We start from the raw sequence: 27,296 nt of genomic DNA, 5'->3' as shown, positions 1-27,296 counted from the left end.
CCAAGGTAATGGGACAAATATCACCTTGTACATGGATTTCAAGGCCATCTTTGACAATTGTGTCACTTTGGGCAAGCCCCTTAAATGATCTGAGCCTTTGTTTCCTCCATTATACACTGATGACACGATATTGAAATGCTCAAAGAAGATGAATGTATGGGTGAGTGAATGCATGGGTGGGCGAATGCATGGGTGGGTAGATAAACATTTACTGACCTTCTGCTCATTATGTGCTAAAGTTTGATAATACAATTAGAAAAACAAGATGGGCTGTTGCTCTCTTGGAGCTCACACTCTGCTTGGGGAAACCAACATACAAAGGAGGGTGGCCTTGATTAATGGAGAGGCTCAGAGAGGAGAGTTGGGTGCATGAAGATATATTGACCTTAAGTGGAATTTCCATCCCATTGAGGCAGAAGGGACTTCTGAGGTATGGATCTTGAGTTCCAAGGCTGTTGTGGGCTTCCAGGATGAAGAAGTCTCTAGGATGTGATGGAGTCCAAGGGACACAGCATGGTAGACAATGTCCATTGGCAATAAAGAAGGTAATGCACCTTCTTCACTGTCTTTTTTTAATAGATAAAACCATATTCTGACACTGAATCACTTTAAGGCAACACTTGGGTTTTTTTTTGTTTGTTTTTTGTTTGTTTGCTTTTCCAAGGCAATGAGGTTAAGTGACTTGCCCAAGATCAAATAGCTAGGTAATTATTAAATGTCTGAGGCTGGATTTGAACTCAGGTCCTCCTGACTCCAGGGCTGGTATTCTAGCCACTGCTCTACCTAGCTGCCCAATACTTGAATGTTGAGTCCAAGAGTTTTCTTTTCTTTATCTTTATAGTCTAGGGCTGCTGAGGAGGTGGGAGCTGCAGAATCTGCAAGGACAATGTACAAAGTATTTCTGGATCTTTAGAGCCATGATCATTATTCCAATGCACATCTTTCCTGAATGGCTCACCAGCTCCTCCTCCCAATAAAACAGAGGAAAATGTATAATATTCTCGCTGTTAATTATGGAGGAGGAGTGGGAATAATTGCAAGGCTCAGAGAACACCTACATTGTTATTTTCAGAAAGAACAAGAAATGATTGACAGAAGCAAGATATGGCAGGAGAGAGGCAGGTAGGTGAGTAATGGCAATTAGGAATCAGAGGCATGCCCCACCACATTCCCTTATTAATGGCCAGCATAGAGGAGGTAGGGACTGCCACCTTAGCCATTACCCAATAGCATCTGAATGCCAAATTCCTTCCCAGTTGCACTCAACCATGTAGATTGACCAGTCACTTTGTCCTCCCAGAGCCCTAGGGACCAGGAGGGGCCATTTGGCATATGGCATTTCCCATGGTCCATCCACAAAAGATGAAGCTTGGCCAAGCAAGGGCATAGGCAACACCCTAAAAGAACCATAATGGAAGGCAAAGCTCACCTGCTTCCCTGGATATCTCACATTCTAAGAGATTATCTAGAATGAAGAAGACCGAGAATGCTCAGTTCTCTTTGAACCCCAGATGTGAGGAGACAGGACAACAGATACAGTGGCAAGGCACTAATTAATGAAGACTTCCTGAATTCAAAGCCCACCCCTGGCTTCTAGGGTCTGCTGATGAATGCAACTCTCCTAAGCACACCCCAACCTTTTATTTTTAATTAGAGGGGAAAATGAGATTACTAAAGGATAATTTTTGATTGATAGATTCAAAAACTGAAGGAAGGCATATTCACCATTTGCAAAATCACTTGCTAAACTATATTTGAATAATAAAAATGTCACATTTCTCTAGTGTCTCACAGTTTACAAAGTACCAACCTCATAAAAACCTTGTGACATAGCTACCATGGACATCATTGTTTTATAAAACCCATAAGCTGCCGAGGTTTTGAGGATCTTGTGACCATTGATACCAAGCACATCTCCCAGGTATGTGACTGCCCTTGCTTGGGCTGGAAGACCTCTGAGAAGTTCTGCTACCATCCAGGGCAGCTCATTCGACTCGGGAAGAATCCCACATCATTGGGCATGGTTCCTTGGATGAAATTTTGTCTTACTATAACCCCAGAGCTCCTAGTTCTGGGGCCAAACAGGCTAAATCTTATCTTGGTACGCCCCTCCAGACACATGAAGCCAACTACCATTACTTCATCCCCAACCACATCAGTCTTTGACAAGCTCTAGTGCCTTCAAAGAATCCTCTTATGATTGAATGCAAAGGCCTTCCCCTTTGGAGAGGCAGCTGGTATCAGAGTGAGGCAGCGTCATCCTTTAATCAGCAAGGCCTGAGTACAAATCTAGCCTCAGATGCTAGTTATGTGACCCTTGGAACGTCTTTGAAATTCTTTTTGGCTCAGTTTCCTCCTTTGTAAAATGGGAATAATCCTAGCACCTTTTCCCCAGACTTATTGTGAGGATCAGATGAGATAATATTTATATAAAAAACACAATATAGTGATAGCACAGAGGAGGTGCTTGCAACCTGACCCTCCCCCATATTCTAGTTACCTTCCTTGAGAAAGTCTCCAACTTATCAAAGTCATACACAAATGTGTCTCCCAGGGCCAGACACAGAACTCCGGACATGAGGAGGCCAGAGTTTAAAGAGATTCTCACCTCCATGATCATGGAGTTTCTGCCTCTCTTCATGAAGTCCAAGGTCCCTTTAATCACATGATTCACTTACCCTGAGCTTGAAGACCTGGAATCAGGAGGATCTGAGTCCAAATTTGGCCCTGACTGGGTGACCTGATCAAGTCAGTTCACCACTATTTACCTCAGTTTCCTCAGCTGAACAACAGGGATAACGCTAATATCTACCTCACATGGTTGTCTTGAGACTCATAGGATCATATCTGTAAACCAATATAAATGTGCATTGTTATTATAAGGCGGTTTCACACCCTGTCCTCTTCTAGTCCTGGCTCTTCTGAACAGAAGCAGAAAGAGAAGAAGACAAGTGAAACCAGGCTAGAGCGTGGAAGGGGGGATTTCCCATAGGACATTGCCCCCATTTTAGCATCATGTGCCGTACTTTTTCCTTCCTGACAAATAAATGACTTCAGTCCATTAGAAGTTCTAGAGGAAACAACAATTGAGTCAGAATAAAAACATGAAAACAGGTTATTTCTTTTGGGAAGGGCACAAAAGCCAAAGCAGGAAGGGGGCCCAATGTTTCCTCCATCCTCGGACCAGACCTCAGACGTCTGGAGGACACATGGTCTCTACAAAGCTTTCCATCTCTCAGAATGCAGAGTCAGAGTCTTCTTTGGACAAGTCCAACTGGCCAAGTCCATGCAGAGCAAGCAATATTTTTTTTCTCTTATCCAGTAATTAAAATAATTGGCTGGTGGAAGAAAGGACTGTCTCCCTTAATTGGTCTCCACTGAAGAAACATTAGGCCTCAGGGACAGGGCATGTTTAATAGAAGTAATAAGTCATTAATACAAATGGAAATTCTGCAAAATGTGAGGAAGAAAACTGTGATGGGAAAGTTGCTTGCTGAAGCTGGATGAGTTTGTTCTCTTATTTGCTGATCTGTTAAGATCCTTAATTGATTTAAAATATTAATAAGCCACAACAGTCACTGAGGGGCCCCTGCATGGCTTTAGAGGATGCTCAGCCATGGTGGAAGCCAGGACAGTAGAGATCAGAATGCATCAACCGCAGGGTCTCACTGAAAGGTCTCCTTGTGCAACCTAAAAGAGCTCTCAGAAATGTCTAGATCCCATTCATTAACGTCAAGCTTCAGTGGGAAGCTTCAATGAAGGAAGGAAGAAGTATTACTTTAGTGCTAAATCCTGGAGGCAGGAATACAGAAGGAGAGATGATATCTGACCTCAGTGCCCTTAGATTTTGATAAATGGAGACAATATGCACAGAGGAGTCAAGACAAGGGAAGAGTAACTTGGTTTGGAACTTTACAGAAAAGTGCATGGAAGACCACTCTGGAAGATGTGGGTTCTAGAACTGCCTTGGACACACACTATGGCTGTGCTAGGCTAACTGTTGGATCTCTTAGGCCCCTGGAACTGACTCCTCAATGAAGTATAGGTGGCTGGCCAGTCACTGGTCACTGACCCCTGGTCATTGGTAGAAGATGGTTCCTCATCTGGAGTTCCTCCACCAAGGAGGGAAGAGAAGAGAGGAGAGAACAGGGAGGGAAAGAGAGGAGAGGGGAGGGAAAGGGAAAGGGAGAAGATGAGGCAAGAGGGGGAGAGGGAAGAAAGATGGGAAGAGAAGAAAGGGAGGGGAGAGGGATGGGGGAGAGAGAGAGAGAAGGAGAGGAGGGGAGGGAAGGAGAGAGGAGAACCAGCATTGATGTTTGTTATTGTAAAGCCTCATCCTGGAAAAACCCCCAAAAGGAAGACTCCTTGGTGGTGTCACATATTCCCAAATCATATGCACTGTGATTTTTGTTAGTGGAAATGACATTCAAGAAGAGTCATCACCACCTCTTTTGCTGCTTGCTGCCCCCCAAGGACTCCCAGATGCCTCCATCTTATTCTAATGAAGGATAGAAAATCCATACTTGGAAGTCCTCTCTCAATGTGAAAGGTGTGTATATATGATCTTTGCTAGGGAACCACATTTCCCAAAGGTTAGTTCAAAAAAGTTAGAATACACAATAAGCCACTGAAGTCTACTGGACCTCTACCCGATGGAGATCAATCAATCGCTCCAATGAATAATATCCCACCTATCTATATTTCTCAAGGCCCCGTGTGCTTTCTTCCATCTTGGTCAAAAAATTAGCTTAAGTCACCCGAGGGAGAAGTTACGAAATAAAGGTTAGAATAAAGTTTAGAAGACCATTTGTGAGATATACTCTACCTAGGGAAGTTCTTGTTCAAGTCTGAGTTGAAACTGATGGTAGTTGAAAACATTTCCAACTGTGAGGTGCTATTTTTCTATGATTATTTTTTTTAAAATTAAAATGAAGGCTCTTAGTTAGGAGGAATGAGCTAAGGTTAGTGAGAACTACTGAGAAAAAAAAAAGAAATATCTCCGGTTGGAAAGAAGAAGAATGTCAATGGCAGGCTAGACAAGGTTTGATGTGGGGAAGTCCTATAACCGTTGTCTCAGGGACCATGAATGCATTCAACAGGTATATTGCTTCTGATCCTGCAACACGGAGAATATGGGAAAATGGCTAACATGGAGGAACTGACAAGGACATTAGGATTAAACTCTCAAAAGCAAAGGTCAATGAATTTGACTAGTTCCTAGAAAAAATATTAAAGTTTATTTTGAAAAAGTGGGTTTTGTTGAGGACTTGGGTGGGGAAATAGAGTAATAATAATTAAGAGCTAGGATGGATCCATCAAAAATAACATTCCTTTTCTTCTTTAAAATTTATTTTCAAATAAGCCTACTACCTTGCTAACCTTCAGCCCAACCAGACTTTTAAAAAAGAAAGAGGTTTATAGCAGGAACGCTGAACATTTAGACCCTATACTTCTTTGAGGGAGTCAATGGACCCCTCATGTCTATTGCCCTCATTCTACCCAAGAGGAAGCTGGGGCACAGACAGGTTGTGCAATTTGTTCAGCGTCAGACAACTAGTGAGTTTCTGAGGCAGGTTAGGATGTTGGGGATTGAAGTCCAGAGCCCTTTGGTCCCCTCCTCCATGCTGTAAGAATCACAGAGAAACCAGGACTGGTGGAGTAACTGTGATCTGCACTCTCAGAGCACTGACAACAATGAGATCTGGGTCTCTGAAAGGGAAAAATACAGAATTAGGTGATTAAGAAAATGCTGCGGACCTAACAGACCCACATTTCTGCCGGGATTCTGCCAAGATCTCTGTGGTATCCTCATGGACAAGGATGTCACCTTTGCCCTTCAGTCACCTACCAGGAAACTGGGCTGGCAAGCATCTTGCCCAGTGCCATGTGATTTCCTGTGTCCTTCTGTCCTGCCAAGCCCAATCTCTACATCTTGGATGTCTGCATTTGTTGTGGGGGGGGGGGGACAGTTCATGACCTTCTGGACCCACCTTCCATTACTGCTTTCTTGTCCTGCCCTCCCCCATTAGAATGTGAACTGATGGTAGAAAGGGATTAGCCCACCTTTGCAGGGATTTCACCCATGCATAGAACAGTCAAAGTAGTCTGATCCATGATTTTTTTCTATGTATTCATTCATTCATTCACTCTCTCACCCAACAGTGACATTACATAAATGATAATTCTTCCATCTTGGTTTAGGGTGTATACATATCACAATTTATATATTAATATATTCTTTTCCATTCCTCCCTCACATCCCAAAGTAGGGGGAAGGGGGTTTTCCTGTCTAGGGAATCTAGGCTGCTTTGAGCAACACTCCCTCTAACCCTTCTCATGTCTACCCTTTGGGTCCACCCAGGATCCAAGATCTTGGAAATCTAAACAGAACTCAGCGAGCTCTTTCCAACTAGGGGAAGCTGCGTTGAGAGAAAACTTTGTGTTCTGCATCGTGACAACTTTGATAAAAATCAGCAACCGGCAATTCTTTGTTTTCAAAATTAAATTTGGATTTAGGAAATATGAACAACACAAATCTCCTGGGCCTAATTAAATATGAAACCCATGAAGGAAATATATCTCCTAGGACTTGAGAACAAAATCTCGGGATGGGCTGCTCCTCTAGCAAGGAAGGAATCATAGATGGACAGCCCCAATATGCCCCAGAGCAGGAGGGTGCTGGAAGAAGGAAGGTTCCCAGCAGGGGAGCCCGGGCAGGACTCTGAGGGGAGGAAGAACTAGGAAGCCTAGAAAGAGGTGGAGATGAGGCAAATTGACCCTCAACTAAAGCTGCAACAGAGTGGGAGGAGCTACCTCCAAAAGGCGGAGATAAACCTCTCCCTGAAGGTCTTTGGGCAAAGGAGGATTGATTATTTACCTGGTATATTAGAGGCAACAAAGTGAAGCAGGAGACAGAGTGTGAACCTTGGAATCAGAAAGATCTAAGTTCAAATTTTCCCTGAGACGTTTACTAGCCGTGTGGCCCCGAAAACCTTATTTTACTTCTGCCTGCTTCAGTTTCCTCCTCTGCAAAATGGGAATAATTATAATACCACCTACCTCCCAGGATTACTGTGAGCAGCAAATTAATTTGTATACACACACATACATATAAACATATATATATATATTAAATATATGTAGATTTTCAAACTTTAGAGAGTTTTATGAATGCTCATCATTATCATTGTTATTAATAAATGGAGATTCTTTTTATCCTATGAGTTGGATGGCATGATCATGGAGTTTTCTGAGAAAGGTGTCTGTGTATCAACAAATGACAGGAGGATGGTGTAGTGGCATTACCACATGACCTCAAGAGTCAGGAGGGCCTCGGTTCAAGACTGCCCTGACTTGCTTTGTGTCTCAGGTCAAGACAGGATGCATTCTTGGATTCAGTTTTCTCATATGTAAAATGTTCAACAAGGATGATCTCAAAGGCCTCATGTTGTACTAGAATTTGAATCACTGGACCTGGGTTCAAGTCCTGTCTTTATCTCTTAGCACCTGAGAACTCTCCTGCAGATATTCCCTCCCAGAAGACACACCTCTACCTAAGAAAGTTATATTTCTATCATCATTCTACAAGAGAATGTCCACCCAATATTCCAACTCCCTTATTTGCTTTTCCCAACATTATTAGGCTCTCAGGGAACACAATGAGAGAGTGAATAATTCTCTCTCATTCTTTTCACATAAACATTTTAGAACAATATCTTTCACTCTCTTCCTTCTTTGTGCCTCTTTCTGTTTATTGATTAATTACTGAGGTGTTTGCATCCACCATGTGTCTCTCCATTTGGCAATTTGCCAAGGAGAGTCTAGTCTACTCTCTTCCTGCTGCATAATTAATCCTAGGACCAGCTTGTTCATTTCATAGTCATAGATAGATGATAGTTCTATAGATGATGGAAAGATGATAGATAGATGGATGATAGATGATGGATGGATGTACAGACGGGTGGGCAGACAGATAGATGTATAGATAAATAGATAGATAGATAGACAGGCAGACCAAGAGTCAGACAGACATAGAAGGATAGCTGGATGGTAACTATATGTACCTACACATGCAAACTGAAACAGTTGGTATATACATTTGGATATAAACTGTATCTTGTATAGTGTATATAACTATATATGTGTAAATATAGATTATATATATGTGTGTGTGTGTGTGTGTGTGTGTGTGTGATGTGTGTGATGTGTGTGTGTATGTGTATGGAGAAAGAGAAAGAACTCTCTCTAGTGATAGATGAACACTATTTTGACCCTCTAAGCCTAACCAAATGTCCTGATTTGAACATTAAGCACCTTCATCCACCTTTTTTTCTGTAGAAAATTTTTAGGACCATGACTCTTTGGAATGGTTATTGCTCTCTTCCAGGAGCCTTGCAATGTTCCAAGGCCTGATGCAACCCATATCATGTTCCAACACAGAGGTAGACATCACACACACACACACTCACACTCAGTAAATGGGAGTGGCTCCCTGTAACCTCCAGTATCCAATTTGATGTCCTTTGCATAACCTTGGAAGCTCTTTTCAGTCTTCCTGCCCGCCATCATCCTCATCCTCATCCAGGTCGCCACTCTATGATGATGCTGCCATACTGATCTCTCTGCCATTCCCCATCAGTAACACTCCACTGCTCTTCTCCTTGCCTTTGACTGACCTTCCCCTCCACCTAGCTCATTATCCCTCTTCATCCTTGTCTTTTGGATGACCCGATTCCTTTAAGACTTGGACCCTTTCTTAGTCTGCCATCTACCACTCCCCCTCAAAGCTTTCCTTCCATCTCCTCAGATGGATCTAGTTACTCACTGTCCTCCCGTCTTCCACCATTTGGATCATTTGTGCCTTTCATTGTATGTACGCTGGTGTCTGGCACATAGTAGGTACTCAAAGTTTACTGCCTGATGGACACACAATAAATGGTTGATTCTTGCTGCTTGATTAATGGATCTAAAGGAAAACCTGCAGCCTGTCCAGCAGCCTCTTAAAGGATGGGAAGAGGGAGGAGAGCCAGGAATGAGGGTGATACATCAGGAGGAAATGTTTCTCCTACTGGAAGATGTTCCCCATTGGGGAGATCATGAATCAAGGTCATCCACAAACCCCAACCTTTCAGCATCTTATTTATTGGTACTTTTAAGAATGAAGAACACTGGAGAAGAGTATCCACTGTGTGTGATACTCATTCTTTCATAAAAATACATGGAAGACCCAGCCCAAGAACACTGAATTCCAGAGAGAAAATTCCGGTGTGCCATGAACAGTAACATCCCAGGGGACTTTGATGCTATGAGTCCTTTGCCCCAAACATGGCTCTCTTCCCATTGTACAGAAATCACTGTTCAGTCCAAGAAAGGAGATTATACCTCATTACATAACCAATGAAAACATTTCAAAGGGTCAAGTCAGAGAGAGAACAAAGACAGAAGGACCTTAATGGGAGAGTTCATTAAAACCCAACTGGTCATACTCTAAGGGTGAAATCATGACCCCTGCAAACTGGTTCCTCCATATTGGTTGATTAAGAAGTCTATTAGAGCAGGGGTTCCCATCTCCCAAGCCAGCTCACCAGGGTTACTCACTTAGAGCTGAGGGAGAAAGCAAGGCAGAGGAAGAACACACCATCAGCCCTCACAAAATGCCATCCTAGTTCTATTGGAGATCTCACCACTCCCTCAAAGGTCCCGCTTCACCCCTCTGCCCTATTTCTTTACCATAAATACATCCTCCCTGCCCCCTCCCAAAATCCCTGTTCTGCAGTAAATGATCAATGATTGTGATCCTTTACTAAGGACAGAAGAGTCAACCAAAATAAGTGGTTCAGTCCTCAGGATCTTAGAAGGTCCAGCTCGTGTAAGTGAAGCATTTGTATGCAAAGCTTGCAGCCTGTTTTGGGGTTTTTTTTGGGGGGGGGGGAACAAATAGCTTTGCAGGGAGAGGCCTGGGGAGAATGATTTGGTGTTGGACCAGCTCTGTAATGTTGGTGCTGAGTAGATTCCCTCTCTCAATGAATAAGCTCGGCACCTCCTAGACTTCTTTGTGATCATTTCTTTATAGAATTTATCTACCTTTTTTTACCCAGAGATTCATTGATCCAGAAAGGACTGCAAAGTCCATTTTGTCCACCCACCCTTATTTTACATATGAGGAAACTGAGACTAGAGGTTGAAGTCAACTTGCCTAAGACCACAAAGAGAATGGACATCAGAAATGGGATTTGAACTCAGGCTCCCTGACCCTAAGAGCTGGCACTTTGTTCAATTTACCAAACCACCTCTATAAAAGGAAGAGGTGGCCAAGGTCAGTAGCCCCCAAGGTCAGGGCTCTGAGGCTGGGGGAACCCCAGGGGAAGTCATGAGCCCCTTTCTGTAGAGGGAGGCCCACTCAGAGGCATCTAGGAGGTGCTCCTGGATGGAGACCCCAAAATCCAATGCTCCCATTTCCTGATGCAGCTCTTAGCACAGACTTCCCCATGGAAGTGGGGAGCAGCAGGCCCACCCATCCCTGCAGCATCCACCTGCTCATTCATCTCGGCAGCAACACCAACTTGCACCAGGGCATTAATGCAAATGGATCTGAGCTCTCCCACTGTAACTGCAGGCTATTCTGTTCTCAGCACAACTAAAGGAAACACTTCTTTGATTCAGTGTCGGTTTCCCAGAAATGAGGACCCTTAAGATGAAATGCTGGAAGCTGTGAGCTGAGCCGACTATCTGGGGAAGGACGCATAATAAAATCATCTCACTCTCAGGAAGCATTTCAAAATAACCTTTTCCACTTAGAGGGAAGAAGTTGGCATTATCAGAAAGAAAGGATCTTCCAAGACGATCATCAAAAAGCTTTTTAGGCACAAAATTCATCTTTTCCAGACAATTCCCAAGGATTGCATCCTGTAGGTCAGCACTGGACTTTGTTTGATGAATAGACATGGGAGACTCCTAGGCATGATTTTCATGGACCAAGAAGCCAATTCATTAGCATTCCCAAGTCACAAGTTTCACTTAGGTAACCCCCCAAGCAATTAACTGATATTGAAATGGAAATTAAATTAAAACAAAAAAATAAATTTGCATAAACTCATAAAACTATAGGGTGATTTTGCATAAAGCTATAGGGTAGGGTTAGAATAAAAGCAATGAATTTTAAAATATGATTTCACTTAGAAAATTGATGGATGTTCGTTATGAGACACATTTAGAGATTGATCCCATTAGCGAGCATCTCTTCTAAGTTATCTTCTTGCAAGTCCATTCCAGCGTGTCCTCCAGGCCTTCTGTCTGGTTGGACCTCAGCAAAAATGAATACATTGGTGACTTGGTCCAGCACAAATCAATAGCTCTGTGTGGGGGTGGGTGGGTGGGTGTGGGTGTGAGTGTGTGATACTCAGAGGGAGGAAAAACACTTAGTGAAGTAAAGGTTTGGAGAAGACAATGATTAGAAACTGGTTTCACTTGTTTCTCACACTTTCCAAAAGGCATTTGAATCCATCTGAAAAATAAGAAAAAAGAAAGGGCGATGTGATCAGTGAGAATTCTGCAGAGCCTCCTTCTGACATCACTGAGGGGTTGGCAGAGACATATGGGGAAATGACGGGCTGGGCCAGAGTTAGCTACAAATGCAAGTCTGAGTGAAATTCTAGAACGAAGGTGCAGAAAATGCTGAAGTACAACAAGCAGGGAGAAATTTAAATCATCCTGTTCCAAAAAAGAGAGTAAGAAAGAGAGGGAAAGAGAGGGGGAAAAAAGGAAAAGTAAAGAGAGACACAGAGAAAGATAGAGACAGAGACAGAGATGCACAGAGAGACACAGAGAGACAGAGACAGGGAGACAGAGACAGAGACAGAGAGAATACACATTTCTCTCCCACTCTTGGGCAGAAGGGAGGAGAATAACTTGTGTCCCTTCCCACCGTTTATTTTTTTATTCTGACTTTGTTCCCCTGGAAAAGGGAAGAACACAGCTGTTTCCACTGAGGACCAGTGTTTCTGGTGGGAAGGGGAGGCCAATAGAAAATCTGACAGCCAATTCAATACGTGGTGAGGGCATGGAGCACTGTGCTCCATTCCGCTCCTCCACCAATGCAGGGGTCCCTCACAAGCCATCAAGTCTCTCACCCCAGAGAGGGGCACATTTAATTGAGAAGCAAAATAGGGGGATGGGGTTTTCCTTCCAGCAGCTGTCTCTACCCCGCCCCAGCTGCCCTCCACTCCTTCCAGCTCTGGCTCCTTGTTCACCTCCCTTCTGGAGGGGCAGTGAACCCTTCCCTCAATGTTTCTAGAATCCTCTGGCTGGCTCTCTCCTTTCCTGTCATCACCCTCTCTACATTGTATGGTGCTTCTCTGTATCCCTGCCCTAACCCTATGTCCTGAGAATGGAACCCCCTTGAGGTCAGGAGCCACTATTTTTCTTTCCTAAGGGCAGGGATTATTTGGGTTGGTTTGTCTCTGGTTCCCCCTTTCTTGGCCGGATTCCTCACATATAGTTGGTGCTTAACCTCCTCAGGTTGGTGAAGTGCCTCTCTAGCCCCTAGCAAAGAAGTGTGTCCAGTGTTCCTGCTGAACCCACTGAATTGAATTGGGACTGGAGGGGTCTGCCTGGAGGTCTCTACTGAGCAGAGCTTGCCCTGGGCTGAGCAGACTAAAGAAGGAATGTCTTGGGCCTGTCCCCCTTGGCTGCTGCTTGGGGACTCTGGGCTGGGCTTACCTTAGATCCCCAAGGCATCACCTTCCCTTGGTGCCCCACCTCCTTGCTTCTCTCGAATTTCAGACATCTCAGGTTCCAGGGCTGCCAAGGCCTGGGGACTCTGGCTCTTGGACCCCACTTCTTGCTCTTGCGCATCTCTCCTGGGCTCTGGTCTGTAGTCCTCCTCCTCTCCTGCCTCCTTGGCCTGGCCATTCTCCCTCTTCCAGTCTCCTCTCACTATCTCCCCCCTCTGACCTCTACCCCATTCTGACCCGGGGATCATGAGCCTCATGTGGAAACCCCCTTCCTTGATGCCTGAGTCTGCCTCTGGGGCTGCTTTCCCTATGCTCCCCTCCCCAGCAGGCGTTCTGTCTCCATTTGTCTCTTCCTCCTCTGCTCCCCTGCCTGCAACTGCTGACTGGTCCTGTCTGGGCCAAGGTTCCCCCATAGGAACATCTGAAGGAGAGGAGGCTTCGTGGCCTTCCGTCTTGCCCTCTGATGCTGCCTCATCTGCCCTCTTCAGTGCTGCCACCCCCCCAGCACCCCCTGTGTCCGCCTCGGCTTCTTCCAGAACCTTGTCCCATCCTTTGTGCTTTAAGACTTCTTTCTCCAGAGACACCTCTGTCCCTGTCCATGGTGCTGAGTCTGCTTCTTCACTGACCCCCATCCCTGTATTTTCTTCAAAACCAACTCTAGGGGTCATTCCCAAGACTCCTGCTTCTTCTCCCTCTTTAGACCCCATTTCTCCTATCTCCCCCGGGGCTTCTACCCTTTCAGTGGGGGCTGGTTCCTTTGTTGTGGGCTCCTCCTCAGGTGTCCACTCCTGCCTTGCTGATTTGGTGCCAAGCGCTCCCTCACCATTGTTGGGTGACTTCTCACCCTCCTCCGGTAATTCCATCTCTTGTTTCTTCACTTTGTTTTCTTCTTGTGCCCTGCAAGTCACCCCATTTGTGGCTCCATATCTGGTTTCTCCATCTTCACTTCCCTCCTCTTCCTCCAGCCCTGGGATTCCTTCTTTCCCTGACAAGTTTTTGATTTCCGAAGCTGCTTCCACTGGGGCCACTTTTCTCTCTGGAATCGCTGCCCTGGCCACAGGCTCCATTCCCTGTCTTCCTACTCCTGCCTCGGAATTCCTTTCCTCTGTCTCTTCTCCATCTGTGGTTTCTTCCAATTGCTCAAAAACCCCCTTTCCTTTCGTCACAGCTCTGGGTGTCACCACCTCCCTCTGGGACATGCCTTCCCTCAGAGTTTCACTCAGTGCCTCAGTTTCCTCCTTAGGTGTTATTTCCTCTTGCACTGTAGCTGTCTCCTTCTCTGCCCCTCCAGGATAACCGTCTTCCCTACCACCACCTTCCACATCAGTCATCCGCATGGTCTCTTCTTCCTCTGGGGTCACACCCCTCAGAATTACAGTCTTTCCCCCATCTTCCTGGACCTCTTGGTATGTTTCCTTTAGCTCAGATTTCGCTTCTTTGGCTACTTTGAGTTCCTCCATTTCTGACGCTTTTCTCCAAGCTGCTTCTGCATGTCCTTTATCCCCTTCAGCCTCCCTCTCAGCTTCTTCCTTCTTGGGCTTTCCTGTGGTGCTTTGGAGCACCACCTCCTCCATCTTTCCTTCATGACAGGTTGTGGTCTTGTTGTCATGCCTTACCTCCCCTGTATCCCTCTGCCCTTCCCCAGCTGCCTTGCTCACATTCTCCTCCTCTTGGATTCTAGTATCCTTTTGCTCTGAGTCTCTGTCCATCCATAAATCTTCTTCGGGAGATGTTGCATCAGTTAGGCCCAGTGCTGTTCTTGTCTGCTCTGTCACTTCCCCTTCTTCCCTAGATGTCACTTCCCCTTCTCCTTTAGCTCCTTTCTCCTCCCCAACCCAGTGGACCCCAGGGACCTCACTGTCCTGGGTCAATTCTGCTGCTTCAACTAAAACTTGGGGTGCTGATGTGGCATGGACCACCACCCACCCCCTCCCCAGAGCTGCCTCAGCTTCCTCCTCTTGCTCCTTCTCCTTTTGCTTCCTTGATTTGGCTTCTTCTCCTGGTTCTGGTTTCACCTCCCCCTCAAAGGCTTCTTTCCTCTTGCGCTGCTCTCCCTCAGGTGCATCATACTCGGCCTCCTCATCAGCCATCTCCAGAGCCATTGTCTCCTCTGCCAACAAGTCCCCATCTGGAGTTACGAAAATAAGTGAAACATTAAGGGAGAGGTGTGTGCAGTTCTATCAGATGCTATTTTCAGGGAAGTGGAAAAAAGGCGGCTGGAGGGACAGTGTCTCTGTTTGCTACAGTCTTTCATCAGAAATAGTCCACAACTCCTAGAGAAGGTGATTGTGGGGGGGGGGGCACTAGCCTGGCCCGGGGACACTGAGCCAGGTGAACAGGTTTGAGAGAGCCGATTGTTAAATTCTCACTTATACCTCAGAAACTGACAAGGGCTGCAAGCAAGGACTTGATTTAATGTTTGTTGATTATTTGGTCTTAAGAAAGTGTCAGAAGAAAAGGTAACAATAGAGTCACCAGCACACTCCTTCAAGAGGCCTTGGTTTTCTTGCCTGTTCGGCCAGGGCCATTTTCTAGCATTCTCCCATTTCTAACATTTCTACAATTCTTGTAGATGGACTGGGGAGGCAGCTGGGGAGGGTGGAAAGGAAATTGAGCAGAAAAGAGGGACAAAAGTCACAGGGCTTGCAGGAAGTCACAAAGGCCTGGATTCTCATCTCATACAATTAATTAGGTGACTTTGGAGAAGTCACTTCACCTCTGCCTCCTTTGGTTTACTCACCTGTAAAATGCCATTATGACACCCATTTTACGGATGGGGAACCTGAGACAGACAAGGAAAAGTAGCTTACCCAGGGCCACAAGGGTGTTAATGGTTGTGTTGGGGAGCCTGGAGTCCAGATTATCAGCTAGAAGGGAATTTAGAAACATTCAATTCTGCCCCCTTATCTTTGACATGAAAAGAAAGATAATTTGCCTAAAGTCACCCTGGAAAGAAGTGGAAGGATTCTAACTGAGAACCTGGGTAGAAGTTACTTAGTCTCTGAGTCTCAGTCTTCTCACTTGTAAAATGGGGGTGATAACGACACCTCTCTCTCTAAATGAAATAATGCAAACAAAACATTGTAATCATTAAAGCATCATGTAAATACCAGCTATAATGATCGTGATAACTGGGTGACACATTCTGGATTGAAATAAGGAGATTTGCATTCACTATGATCCTCTACTGGATCTGTATCCTGAAGAGATCATGACAAAGAGTAAAAATCCCACATATACAAAAATATACATAGCAGCCCTGTTTGTGGGGGTAAAGAATTGGAAACTGAGAGGCTGTCCATCAGGTGGGGCATAGCTGAACAAATTGTGGCATATTTATGTGATGGAACATTACTGGTTTATAAGAAACAATGAGGGACAAAACTTCAGAAAAGCCTGGGAAGACTTGCATGAAGTGATGCTGAGTGAGATGAGCAGAACCAGAACACTGGACACTGACATCACTGGGTGATGATCAATCATGCTGAACTTCTTCATTTAGGCAGAACAATAATCAAAGATAATTCTAGGGCCAGCTAGGTGGAGCATTGGATAGAGCACAGGCCCTGGAGTCAGGACGACCTGAGTTCAAATCCAGATTCACATACTTAATAATGACCTAGCTGTGTGACCTTTCGCAGGTCAATTAACTCTATTACCTTTCATAAAAAAGAAGAAAGAAAGAAAAAGATAAGTCTAAAAGGTTTGTAATGGGAAATATCCATTTCCAGAGAAGGAAATTTGGGGTTTAAATGAAGACCAAAGCTTACTATCTCTAATTTTTCAAAGTTGTCATATATTATGTCATTTTTCTCTCTCTCACATATACTTTTTCCTTCTGTTTGGATTTGGTTTTTCTTTTGAAACATGATCAATATGGATCTATGTTTCACATGGTTATAACTGTAGAGCTTATAGTAGATTGCTTTCTGTCAGAGGGAGGGGGAGGGAAGGGGGAATGTAAAACTCAAAGCCTTGCAAAAATGGTTGCTAAAACCTACCATTCCATGTAGTTGGAAATAAGTAAATAAATCTTGAAAAAAAAAGATTTGAGTTCAAATCTAGCTTCAGATATTTAGTAACTTAATCTTTCTTATCTATCAAGTGGGCATAAGAGTGGCTTTGCCCTCAGAATCTCTATGAGAATCAAAGAGATAGTGAAACTAACTAGCATTAATGTAGCATTATAGGATTGGCAAAGAACTTTCTATGATATTTTCTTTGCCCTTCACAAATAATGGGTGGTAGATGATCTTATTATTTTTATTTTACAGATTATATTACAGATAAAAAACTATAGCAGACAGAGTAGAAAGGGAGAGGAATAAGCATTTATTAAGCTTTGTATACTATGTAATACAGTGGAGTCAGGAAGACCTGAGTTCAAATCTGTTCTTCGATACTTCCTATCTGGTTGATCCTAGCCAAATTCCTTAACCCTGCTTGCCTCAGTTCCTTATCTATAGAATGAGTTGGAGAAGAAAATGGCAAATCACTACAGGATCTTTGCCAAGAAAACGATAAATGGGGTCATGGAGAGTCGGTTTGACTAAGAGGCACTATGTTAGGTGTTTTACAAACATCATCTCATATGATCTTCATAACAATAGTGGGAGTTAGCTGTTAATGTTAGCCCCAATTTACAATTAGAAAAACTGAGGCAAACAGAGATGAAGTGATCTGCCCAAGGTCATACAGGTAGTAAATGTCTGAGGTAGGTCTTTTACTAGAATCTTCCTGACTCCAAGAGCAGTTCTCTATTCTCAATGCTACCTAATGGCAATAAGGAATGTAGAGCACTTTACAATATAAATTCGAGGTATGATGTGTTTGGCAAATTTAAAGTGCTATATTTATCAATCACTGTTATTTTAACAAGTAAATTAGTATGGAAAATATCTATCATGATTCCCTCTCAGTTCCAAGCCTTTGATGGAAATTGTGTTGAATCATACCCTTCATTCCTGGGCAATTCTCTAAGACTACAAGTTGGAGAAGAGGTACTTATCTGTATGAATAGTGGTCTTCCTCACCATGCCTCAAAGAGTCGGCAAAGTCACTAAGGCCTGGGGACTTCTCTCTGGAATGTCTTGGAGTTTATCAAGGGCTGCATTTAAATCATCTGCTTTGAGTTCCAAAGCAATCCTATAAATTGGTATTATCACCCTCATTTAAAAAAGAAACCAAGACCAAGAGAACACAAGATTTCCCCCCTAGTCTGAGGGCTCAAAAGCATCATGAAAGGGTTATCTTTGGAATTCTGAGTCGAGCCCCACTAGCCGTTGCACCACAAATATGCTACTGAAAGAGAAGAGTGCCCTTTCTCAAAAATTCCAGGGTTTCCATATAACTCTAGGATCAAATCTAAACTCCTTTCTCTGCCATGTAAAGTCCTCCATAATCGAACCTCTTTCTTCTTCAGTCTTGGGAATCATTTCTCCCTTCATGGTTCTATCTTGTGCAATGGGGCTCCTGTCTATTCCCAGAGCTGTCCTTGGTCCTGTATCTGTCCTAGTCCTGGGTGGCTCCTTCCTCACCTACTTAGTAGGGGAACCTAGGTGGGGCAGTGGATAGAGCACCAGCCCTGGAGTCAGGAAGACCTGAGTTCAAATCTAGCCTCAGACACTTAATAATGACCTAGCTGTGTGGCCTTGGGCAAGTGACAACCCCATTGCCTTAAATAAATGAAATTTTAAAAAAATCACTTGGTATCCTACCTTCTACAGGAGACCTTCCTGAGTTCTCAGTGCTTAGAGCTTCCCTTCCCCTTACCTATTTGCATTTATTTAGCATTGTACATGTTACATACACAAGTCATGTGTATAAGTCTTCTCGGATTAAATGGAAGCTCCTTGAAAGCAAGGGAAATTTCACTTCTGTCCTTGTGTCTTTAGCAATTAGCACAATCTTTGGCAATAGAAGATGACCAAGAGATCCTTTCTGTGAGACTGCGTGATGCTTTGGGACTAGCCTATGTGGCAAGAGGAGATGGCTCACTGAATGTAATCAAGTTAATGATTGGATTAAAAAACAAATAAATTTAGGTAAAAAAATTAATCTTCAGTGGAAAAGCAACCAGTGACAACAAACCTTTTCAAACTCTATCTTATGCTATTCAGATCTGAATTTAAAATGTTTTAAAATGTCATTTTCAAAAGTTCCTTTTTAAGTCCCTTTTTTAAGTTGGCTCTCAAATTTAGAAGTAAATCAAAGACTCCTCAGGAAGCTAATGGCACAGATCACTGAGACAAGATATAAGAATACACTCAGTTTCAAGTTCTAAGAAATGAGGTGTGGTGGGCCTACAGGTGTGTGTGTGGGGAGGGGGGAACATTTGTGGAGGGAGGGGATAAGACTCAGGTAGGGCAAGGTTCAGTGCTGATAATCAGAGACTGGACCAATGGCAAGGAAGCACTTGTAAGAAAAGAGAAATAGGGTAAATCTTACATAATCCAGGGAAATAACACATGCAAAATAATCAAACGTTCTAACTTTATACACACAGCAGGGAATGATCACTAGAACACTGTACTGGAGTCAGGAAGAGCTAGATTCAATCCTGTACCAGATATTTATTTGCTGTGTGACCTGGAACAAGGCATATGACTCCAAGATGGTACAATGAGGGTGGGGTGCCAAGGTTATCTCAAAGGTCTCTCCTAGTTCTAAATCTATGATCCTCTACCAGCATTTACTCTCTCCTTAATTCTGTCTTTCTGGATCCTTCTCTTCCTTCTTGGCTCAGGTTAGAGGCCATTTCTACCAATGTAAAGGGTTTTCTTCTTCCTGTGACTTTCCTAGACCTCTTTGTCTACATCACCCCTTTACTTCCATAACCCTACCTTGGGTAAAACCTCTCAATGCATATACTGGGCTCTCCAGTCCCTATTGAAAGTGGGCTCTCGGATTTTCTGGCCAAGATGGCAGAGAGAAGACAGGCACAGTTCTAAAGTCTCCTGATCTCTTCCCCATCTATCACATGAAACAAACCTCTTAAAAGAAATCCGACCCACAAAACCCAGAAAGAAAAGACAGGAGAAAGAACATCTACCTCAGGATTTGTCTCCAGCAGCAGCTTTGGCAGAATTTGGGCAGGTGAGTCTAGGCTCAGAGGGAGGATAAGCCCGGGATCAGCCAGATCAACAGCTGAATTGGAACAGGGAGCCTGAGAGCCTGAGAGCCAGACCTGCTGGATCAGTGGTGGGGCTGGACTACAAGGGCTTGTGTCCACGGGGGAGCAGAGGTGCTGGTGTTGGTGCTGTCCCCCTGGAGCTTGGGCATGGGGCTGGGGGAAGAGTTCTGGTACAGGAGAGCTGCAGATACCATCCTGGGCTCCTCTGGTCCCATTACAACTCAGACCTCCTCCCAAACAAACAAATGCAAACTACTTTTGCCTCAGGCCCAGGTGTGTGAGCAGAAGAACCAGCCCAGCTGAGGAATGACCTCAGGCCCGGGTAAGCCTACCAATGATTGAAGGCAAAAGGATTCAATAGTTCCAACCCCTCCCTTCAAGCAAAGAGAGAAGGCCTCAGCCAAGGTCACAGACACTCCAGAGAAAGCAACCAACACCTTCTACTAGCCAGGCAGAGAAACTGTACTCAGGGAGTAAAGCCTTTAGCAATCCCAAGCCCTGGTGAACCAGCCCCTCCCCAACTCAAGGTCTTAGCAAAATGAAGAAGGGTCAGCGAAAAGGTGGATCCATAAAAAAATTCCTGGAAGGGAAAGACCCTAACACAGAGAGACCTGGAACCTCTGAGGAGAATACAATCTGGTCTCCAGCACAGAAAGATTTCCTTGAAGAAATAAGGAAGGAGCTTAAAAATTTGGGAGAGATAATTAATACATTGCAACAAGAAAACAAAACTTTAGAAAGTACAATTGGACAAATACAAAAGGAGAATAAATCTCTCAGATCATCAATTGGACAATTACATGATGAGAATAAATCTCTCACAGCATCAATTGGACAAATACAAAATGAGAATAATTCTCTCAGATCCTTAAATGGGCAAATGCAAAAAGAAATTAATCTCTCAACACCTCAATTGGTCAAATGGAAAGCTCTTTCAAAAGGAGAATTGACCAATTGGAAAAGGAGTTGCAAAAGGTTAATGAAGAAAACTCCTCCCCCAAAACAAGAATGGAGTCTACAGAAACTAATGATTCCATGAGACAGCAAGAGTCAGTTAAACAAAATCAAAAAATAGAAAAAATAGAAGCAAATGTAAAATACCTCATCAACAAAACCACTGACCTGGAGAATAGATCAAGGAGGGGCAACCTGAAAATTATAGGACTTCCTGAAAACACTGAAGAGAAAAAAAGCCTGGACTTAGACTTAATATTACAGGATCTAGTGATGGAAAACTGCCCTGATATCATGTAACCAAAGGGCAAAGTAGTTATTGAAAGAATAAATCGATCCCCACCAGAAAAAGATCCTAAAATGAAAACATCAAGGAATGCTGTGGCCAAACTCCAGAACTATAAGATAAAAGAGAAAATTCTGCAAGCAGCCAGAAAGAAACAATTTAAATATCAAGGAGCCACAGTAAGGATCACTCAGGACCTGGCTGCATCAACATTAAGGGATCGAAAGGCCTGGAACGAGATATTTCGAAGAGCAAGGGAGCTTAGAATGCAGCCAAGAATCTACTTTCCTGCAAAGTTGAGCTTTCTCTTCCAGAGTAAAAAGATGGACATCTAATGAATTGGAAGAATTCCGAAATTTTCTGATGAAAAGACCAGAGCTAAACAGAAAATTTGGACATCAAACAGGAGGTTTAAGAGACACATGAAAAGGTAATAAAAGGGGGGGGCGGTAAAAGGGAAAAAAAATGCAATCCAGTAAGTTGAAACTGGCTATATCCCAGCATGGGGTGGGGGGAAGATTCTCATAAATCTTGAGAATTGTAACTCTAACAGAGAGAATACACCTAGCCAGAAATGATGGACATTCATGACCTATCCATTAGACTGCTATCTAATGGGATGTAACTGGCTTTAACCCCACTTGGGAGAAAGATTCTAATAACTCTCAGGAATTTTGACTATATTAGATAGAATATACTGAACTAGAAGGGACAGACACTCAGAATTTTCTATGACTTAGAATGATCTAAAAAAACACTACCTCCTTAAAAAGGGGGACAGGAAAGAGACTGGAGGAGGCAGGGATGTGAATGGGGTAAATCTCATTACCCTAAGAGGTACAAAAAATTTATGGTAATAGAGGGGAAGAAGGGAGCAGAGGAGAAACACCTGAATCTTCTTCTCATCAGACTTGGCTTAAAGTCAACCTACACATACTCAGTTAACTTACAAAACATCTAACTTTTCAAGTATTCGGGGAAAAGGGGATGGGGAACAGAGAAAGGGCAGGGGAGTGGGGGAAAAGGGGAAATAACAAAAGGAAAGGAAAGGAAAAAGGGAAAGGGGAAAGAAAGGGGAGGGTGTGATATAGGAGGGCAAACACACTGAAGGGGTGGTATTCAGAAACAAAATACTGGGGAATATTGATAAGAGGGGAAAGGGGGAAAAATACAAACAGAGGGAAGATAGCATGGATGGCAATAAAGAATTAGTAATCATAACCTTGAATGTGAATGGGATGAACTCTCCCTTAAAACATAAGCAAATAGGAGGCAGCTAGGTGGCATAGTGGATAAAGCACTGGCCTTGGAGTCAGGAGTACCTGGGTTCAAATCCTGTCTCAGACACTTAATAATTACCTAGCTGTGTGGCCTTGTGCAAGCCACTTAACCCCATTTGCCTTGCAAAAACCTAAAAATAAATAATAAGCAAATAGAAGAGTGGATTAAAAACCAGAATCCTGCAATATGCTGCTTACAAGAAACCCATTTGAAGCAGAGAGATACATATAGAGTAAAGGTAAAAGGTTGGAGCAAAATATATTTTGCTTCAGCTGAAGTAAAAAAAGCAGGGGTAGCAATCCTTATCTCAGACAAAGCAGCAGCAAAAATAGATAGTGTAAAAAGAGATAAGGAAGGAAACTTTATCCTCCTAAAAGGTACCATAGACAATAAAGACATTTCAATATTGAATATATATGCACCCAGTGGGACCGCACTCAAATTCTTAGAAGAGAAGCTGAAAGAACTACAGGAAGACATAGACAGCAAAACTCTACTATTGGGAGATCTCAACCTCCCACTATCAGATCTAGATAAATCGAATCATAAAATAAATAAGAAAGAAGTTAAGGAGGTAAATAGATTGTTAGAAAAATTGTATATCATAGACTTATGGAGGAAACTGAATGGGGATAGAAAGGAATATACCTTTTTCTCTGCAGTACATGGAACTTATACGAAAATTGACCATGTACTAGGACATAAAAACCTAATGATCAACTGCAGAAAGGCAGAAATACTGAATACATCTTTCTCAGATCACAATGCAATAAAAGTCATATGCAATACTGGGCCAAGGAGATATGGACCCAGAGCAAATTGGAAACTGAATAACCTCATTTTAAAAAATCAGTGGACCAAAAAACAAATTATAGAAAGAATTAACCATTTTATCCTAGATAATGATAATAATGAAACAACATACCAAAACCTATGGGATTCATTCAAAGAGACTCTCAGGGGATATATTATAGCTCTAAATGCTCATATGAATAAATTGGAGAAAGAGGAAATCAATGAACTAAACATGCAACTAAAAAAATTAGAGAAAGAACAAATCAAAAATCCCCAATCAAATACCAAATTATAAATTTTAAAAATTAAAGGAGAAATTAATAAAAGCAAAAGCAAAAAATCTATTGAATTAATAAATACAACCAAAAGTTGGTATTATGAAAAAACCAATAAAATTGATAAACCTCTGGTCAACTTGATTAAAAAAAAAAAAAGAAAACCAAATTGCTAGTATCATAAATAAAAAAGGTGAACTCACCAGCAATGAGGAAATTAAAGTAATAATTTGCAATTATTTTGCCCAACTCTGTGCCAATAAATTTGATAATCTAAGGGAAAGGGATGAATATTTACAAAAATATAAGTTGTCCAGGTTAAATGAAGATGAGATTAAATACCTAAACAACCCTATCTCAGAAAAAGAAAATCAACAAGCCATTATTGAACTCCCTAAAAAAAATCTCCAGGGCCTGATGGATTCACAAGTGAATTCTACCAAACATTTAAGGGACAATTGTTTCCAATCCTATATAAACTCTTTGAAAAAATAGGGAGAGATGGAACTCTGCCTAACTCTTTCTATGACACCAATATGGTACTGTTACCTAAACCAGGAAGAGTTAAAACAGAGAAAGAAAATTATAGACCTATTTCCCTGATGAATATAGATGCGAAAATCCTAAATAAAATCTTAGCAAAACGATTGCAACAAATCATCACTAGGATAATCCATTATGATCAAGTAGGATTTATTCCAGGAATGCAGGGTTGGTTCAATATTAGGAAAACTGTTAGCATACTCAATTATATCAACAACAAAGCTATCAGAAACCATATGATCATATCAACAGATGCTGAAAAAGCTTTTGACAAAATACAGCATCCATTCCTATTAAAAACACTAGAGAGTGTAGGAATAAATGGACTGTTCCTTAAAATAATTAGCAGTATCTATTTGAAACCATCAACAAGTATTATATTCAATGGGGAGAGGCTAGAGGCATTCTCAATAAGATCAGGGGTGAAACAACGGTGCCCATTATCACTACTACTATTCAATATTGTATTAGAAATGTTAGCATCAGCAATTAGAGAAGAAAAAGAAATTGAAGGAATTAGAATTGGGAAGGAAGAGACAAAACTCTCACTCTTTGCAGATGACATGATGGTCTACCTAGAGAATCCCAAGAAATCATCTAAAAAACTACTGGAAACAATTAGCAATTTTAGCAAAGTTGCAGGTTATAAAATAAACCCTCATAAATCCTCAACTTTTCTATATATGTCTAGCAAGAAACAGCAAGAAGAGCTAGAAAGAAAAATCCCATTCAAAGTAACCTCAGACAATATAAAATATTTGGGAGTCTATTTGCCAAGACAGACTCAGAATCTTTTTGAAAACAATTATAAAACACTTCTCACACAAATTAAATCAGATTTAAATAACTGGGCAAATATCAACAGCTCGTGGATAGGGAGAGCTAATATAATAAAAATGACAATTCTACCAAAACTAAACTGTTTAGTGCCCTACCAATCAAAATTCCAAAAAATTACTTTGACGAGTTAGAAAAAATTGTAAGTAAATTCATATGGAGAAATAAAAAGTCAAGAATTGCCAGGAGCTTAATGAAAAAAAGTGCAAAAGAAGGTGGCTTAGCCCTACCTGATCTAAAATTATATTATAAAGCATCAGTCATCAAAACTGTTTGGTATTGGCTAAGAAATAGAGTGGTGGACCAGTGGAATAGACTAGGTGTAAAAGCAGGAGAGGATTATAGTAATCTGCTGTTTGATAAACCCAAAGAGACTGGCCACTGGGATAAAAACTCCCTCTTTGATAAAAATAGCTGGGATAATTGGAAGTTAGTATGGAAGAAACTTAGATTAGACCAACACCTCACACCCTTTACCAAGATAAGATCCAAATGGTTACAGGACATAGACATAAAAAACAATACTATAAGCAAATTAGAAGATCAAGGACTAGTCTACCTGTCAGATCTATGGAAAGGGGAACAGTTTATGACTAAGGAAGAGTTGGAGAACATCACCAAAAACCAATTAGGTGATTTCGATTACATTAAATTGAGAAGCTTTTGCACAGATAAAACCAATATAACCAAGATCAAAAGAAATGTAGTAAATTGGGAAACAATCTTTACAACTAATGATTCTGAATATTTCTAAAATATACAGAGAACTGACTCATATTTTTAAAACAAAAAGCCATTCCCCAATTGACAAATGGTCAAAGGATATGCAAAGGCAATTTACAGATGAGGAGATCAAAGCAATCCATAGCCATATGAAAAAATGCTCTAAATCATTAATTATTAGAGAAATGCAAATTAAAGCTTCTCTGAGGTACCACCTCATACCTCTCAGATTGGCCAATATGACCAGGAAGGATAGTGATCATTATTGGAAGGGTTGTGGGAAATCTGGGACACTACTACACTATTGGTACATTCAACCCTTCTGGAGAGCTATTTGGAACTATGCCCAAAGGGCAACAAAAAGGTGCATACCCTTTGACCCACCAATACCACTACTGGGTCTATACACTGAAGAGATGATGAAAAAGGGTAAAAACATTACTTGTACAAAAATATTTATAGCAACCCTGTTTGTGGTGGCAAAGAATTGAAAATCAAGTAAATGTCCTTCAGTTGGGGAATGGCTTAGCAAACTGTGGGATATGTATGTCATGGAACATTATTGTTCTATTAAAAACCAGGAGGGATGGGATTTCAGGGAAGCCTGGAGGGATTTGCATGAACTGATGCTGAGTGAGATGAGCGGAACCAGAAAAACACTGTACATCCTAACAGCAACATGGGAGTGATGTTCAACCTTGAAGGACTTCCTCATTCCATCAGTGCAACAATATTGGGCTGTCTGCAAAGGAGAGTGCCATCTGTATCCAGATAAGGAGCTGTGGAATTTGAACAAAGTGCAAGGACTATTCCCTTTAATTTAGGGAAAAAAACCCAGATATATTATTGTCTGATCTTGTTACTTCTGAGACTTCTCTTCTTTAAGGATATGATTTCTCTCTCATCACACCCAATTTGGATCAACGTACATGGAAACAAAGTAAAGACTGACAGAGTGCTTTCCGTGGGGGGGGGCAGTGTGGGGAGGGAAGCAAGATTGGGGGGGAAATTGTAAAACTCAAATAATAACTTTAATAAAAATAAATTAAAAAAAGAAAAAAAAAGAAAGTGGGCTCTCCAGTCCCCATTGAATCTAAGTTCCTTGAGAGGAAAAGACTTTTGGATGCCCAGGACTTAGTAGAATGTCTCAAAGATATGAGGTGCTTTAGCAAGTGACTGCTGAATTTGAATTTGGATCTGTGCCTTGAACAAATCAGACTTGCAAAGAGTGATATTTTCTCATCTTGTATTCTAGTCCTTCAGCAAAAGTGATTCCCAACTTTTAGAGTCATTAGGCAGACACAATAAAGGTTGTTATTTAGCCAGATAAAGACAATAGTTAAAAATCTCATTGAAATGAGAGTAACAACCATTGATTTTCTTTAAATGAAATAAAATATTTACAATGGTCAAATGTCAGTGAATTAGAGCATTCCTACTCCTTCTGAATGAGCCACATACATGCCCATGGATGGAGATGCTGAAACCTCTATATGACTGACAATATACAATATCAATCTTCAGACAAATGTGGACTGAGTGATCCCAAATAATCACAGGAAATAGAAGCTACTGTGATTTCCATTTTACAGATGATGATTCATTGATTCAAAGGTTATCAAATCCACCACGACCACCCATTTTACAAAGTGGGAGAGTATTGTTTGAAGTCATGCTAAAAGTAAATAAATGGTGGAATTTGAACCTGGGTTTTTGAACTCTCTTTCTGCTATACTACA

At 42.1% G+C, this 27,296-nt stretch overlaps 1 protein-coding gene across 4 annotated transcripts in view; it reads right to left on the bottom strand.

Annotated features, from left to right (window-relative positions):
- Positions 1 to 8,387: 8,387 nt before the first annotated feature.
- Positions 8,388 to 27,296, bottom strand: part of ERICH3 (glutamate rich 3) — a 126,885-nt gene continuing 107,976 nt past the window's right edge. Inside the window, exons 10-11 of one of the 4 annotated variants that reach the window (XM_074221172.1) lie at positions 12,718 to 14,859; positions 8,843 to 11,503 (exon numbers count right to left, since the gene is read on the bottom strand). In XM_074221172.1, the coding sequence (XP_074077273.1) occupies positions 12,719 to 14,859 (2,141 nt within the window). In that variant the 3' untranslated portion in view covers positions 8,843 to 11,503; position 12,718. Of the gene's footprint in view, positions 14,860 to 27,296 lie in introns of all 4 variants that reach the window. The other 3 variants (XM_074221169.1, XM_074221173.1, XM_074221171.1) reach the window with 3 other exon arrangements.

The sequence above is a fragment of the Macrotis lagotis genome, chromosome 2 (genome assembly GCF_037893015.1).
Source record: "Macrotis lagotis isolate mMagLag1 chromosome 2, bilby.v1.9.chrom.fasta, whole genome shotgun sequence".
NCBI classification, from domain to species: Eukaryota; Metazoa; Chordata; class Mammalia; order Peramelemorphia; family Peramelidae; genus Macrotis; species Macrotis lagotis.
The sequence above is the reverse complement of the archived record's forward strand: the minus strand, read 5'-3'. Positions and strand labels throughout refer to the sequence as shown.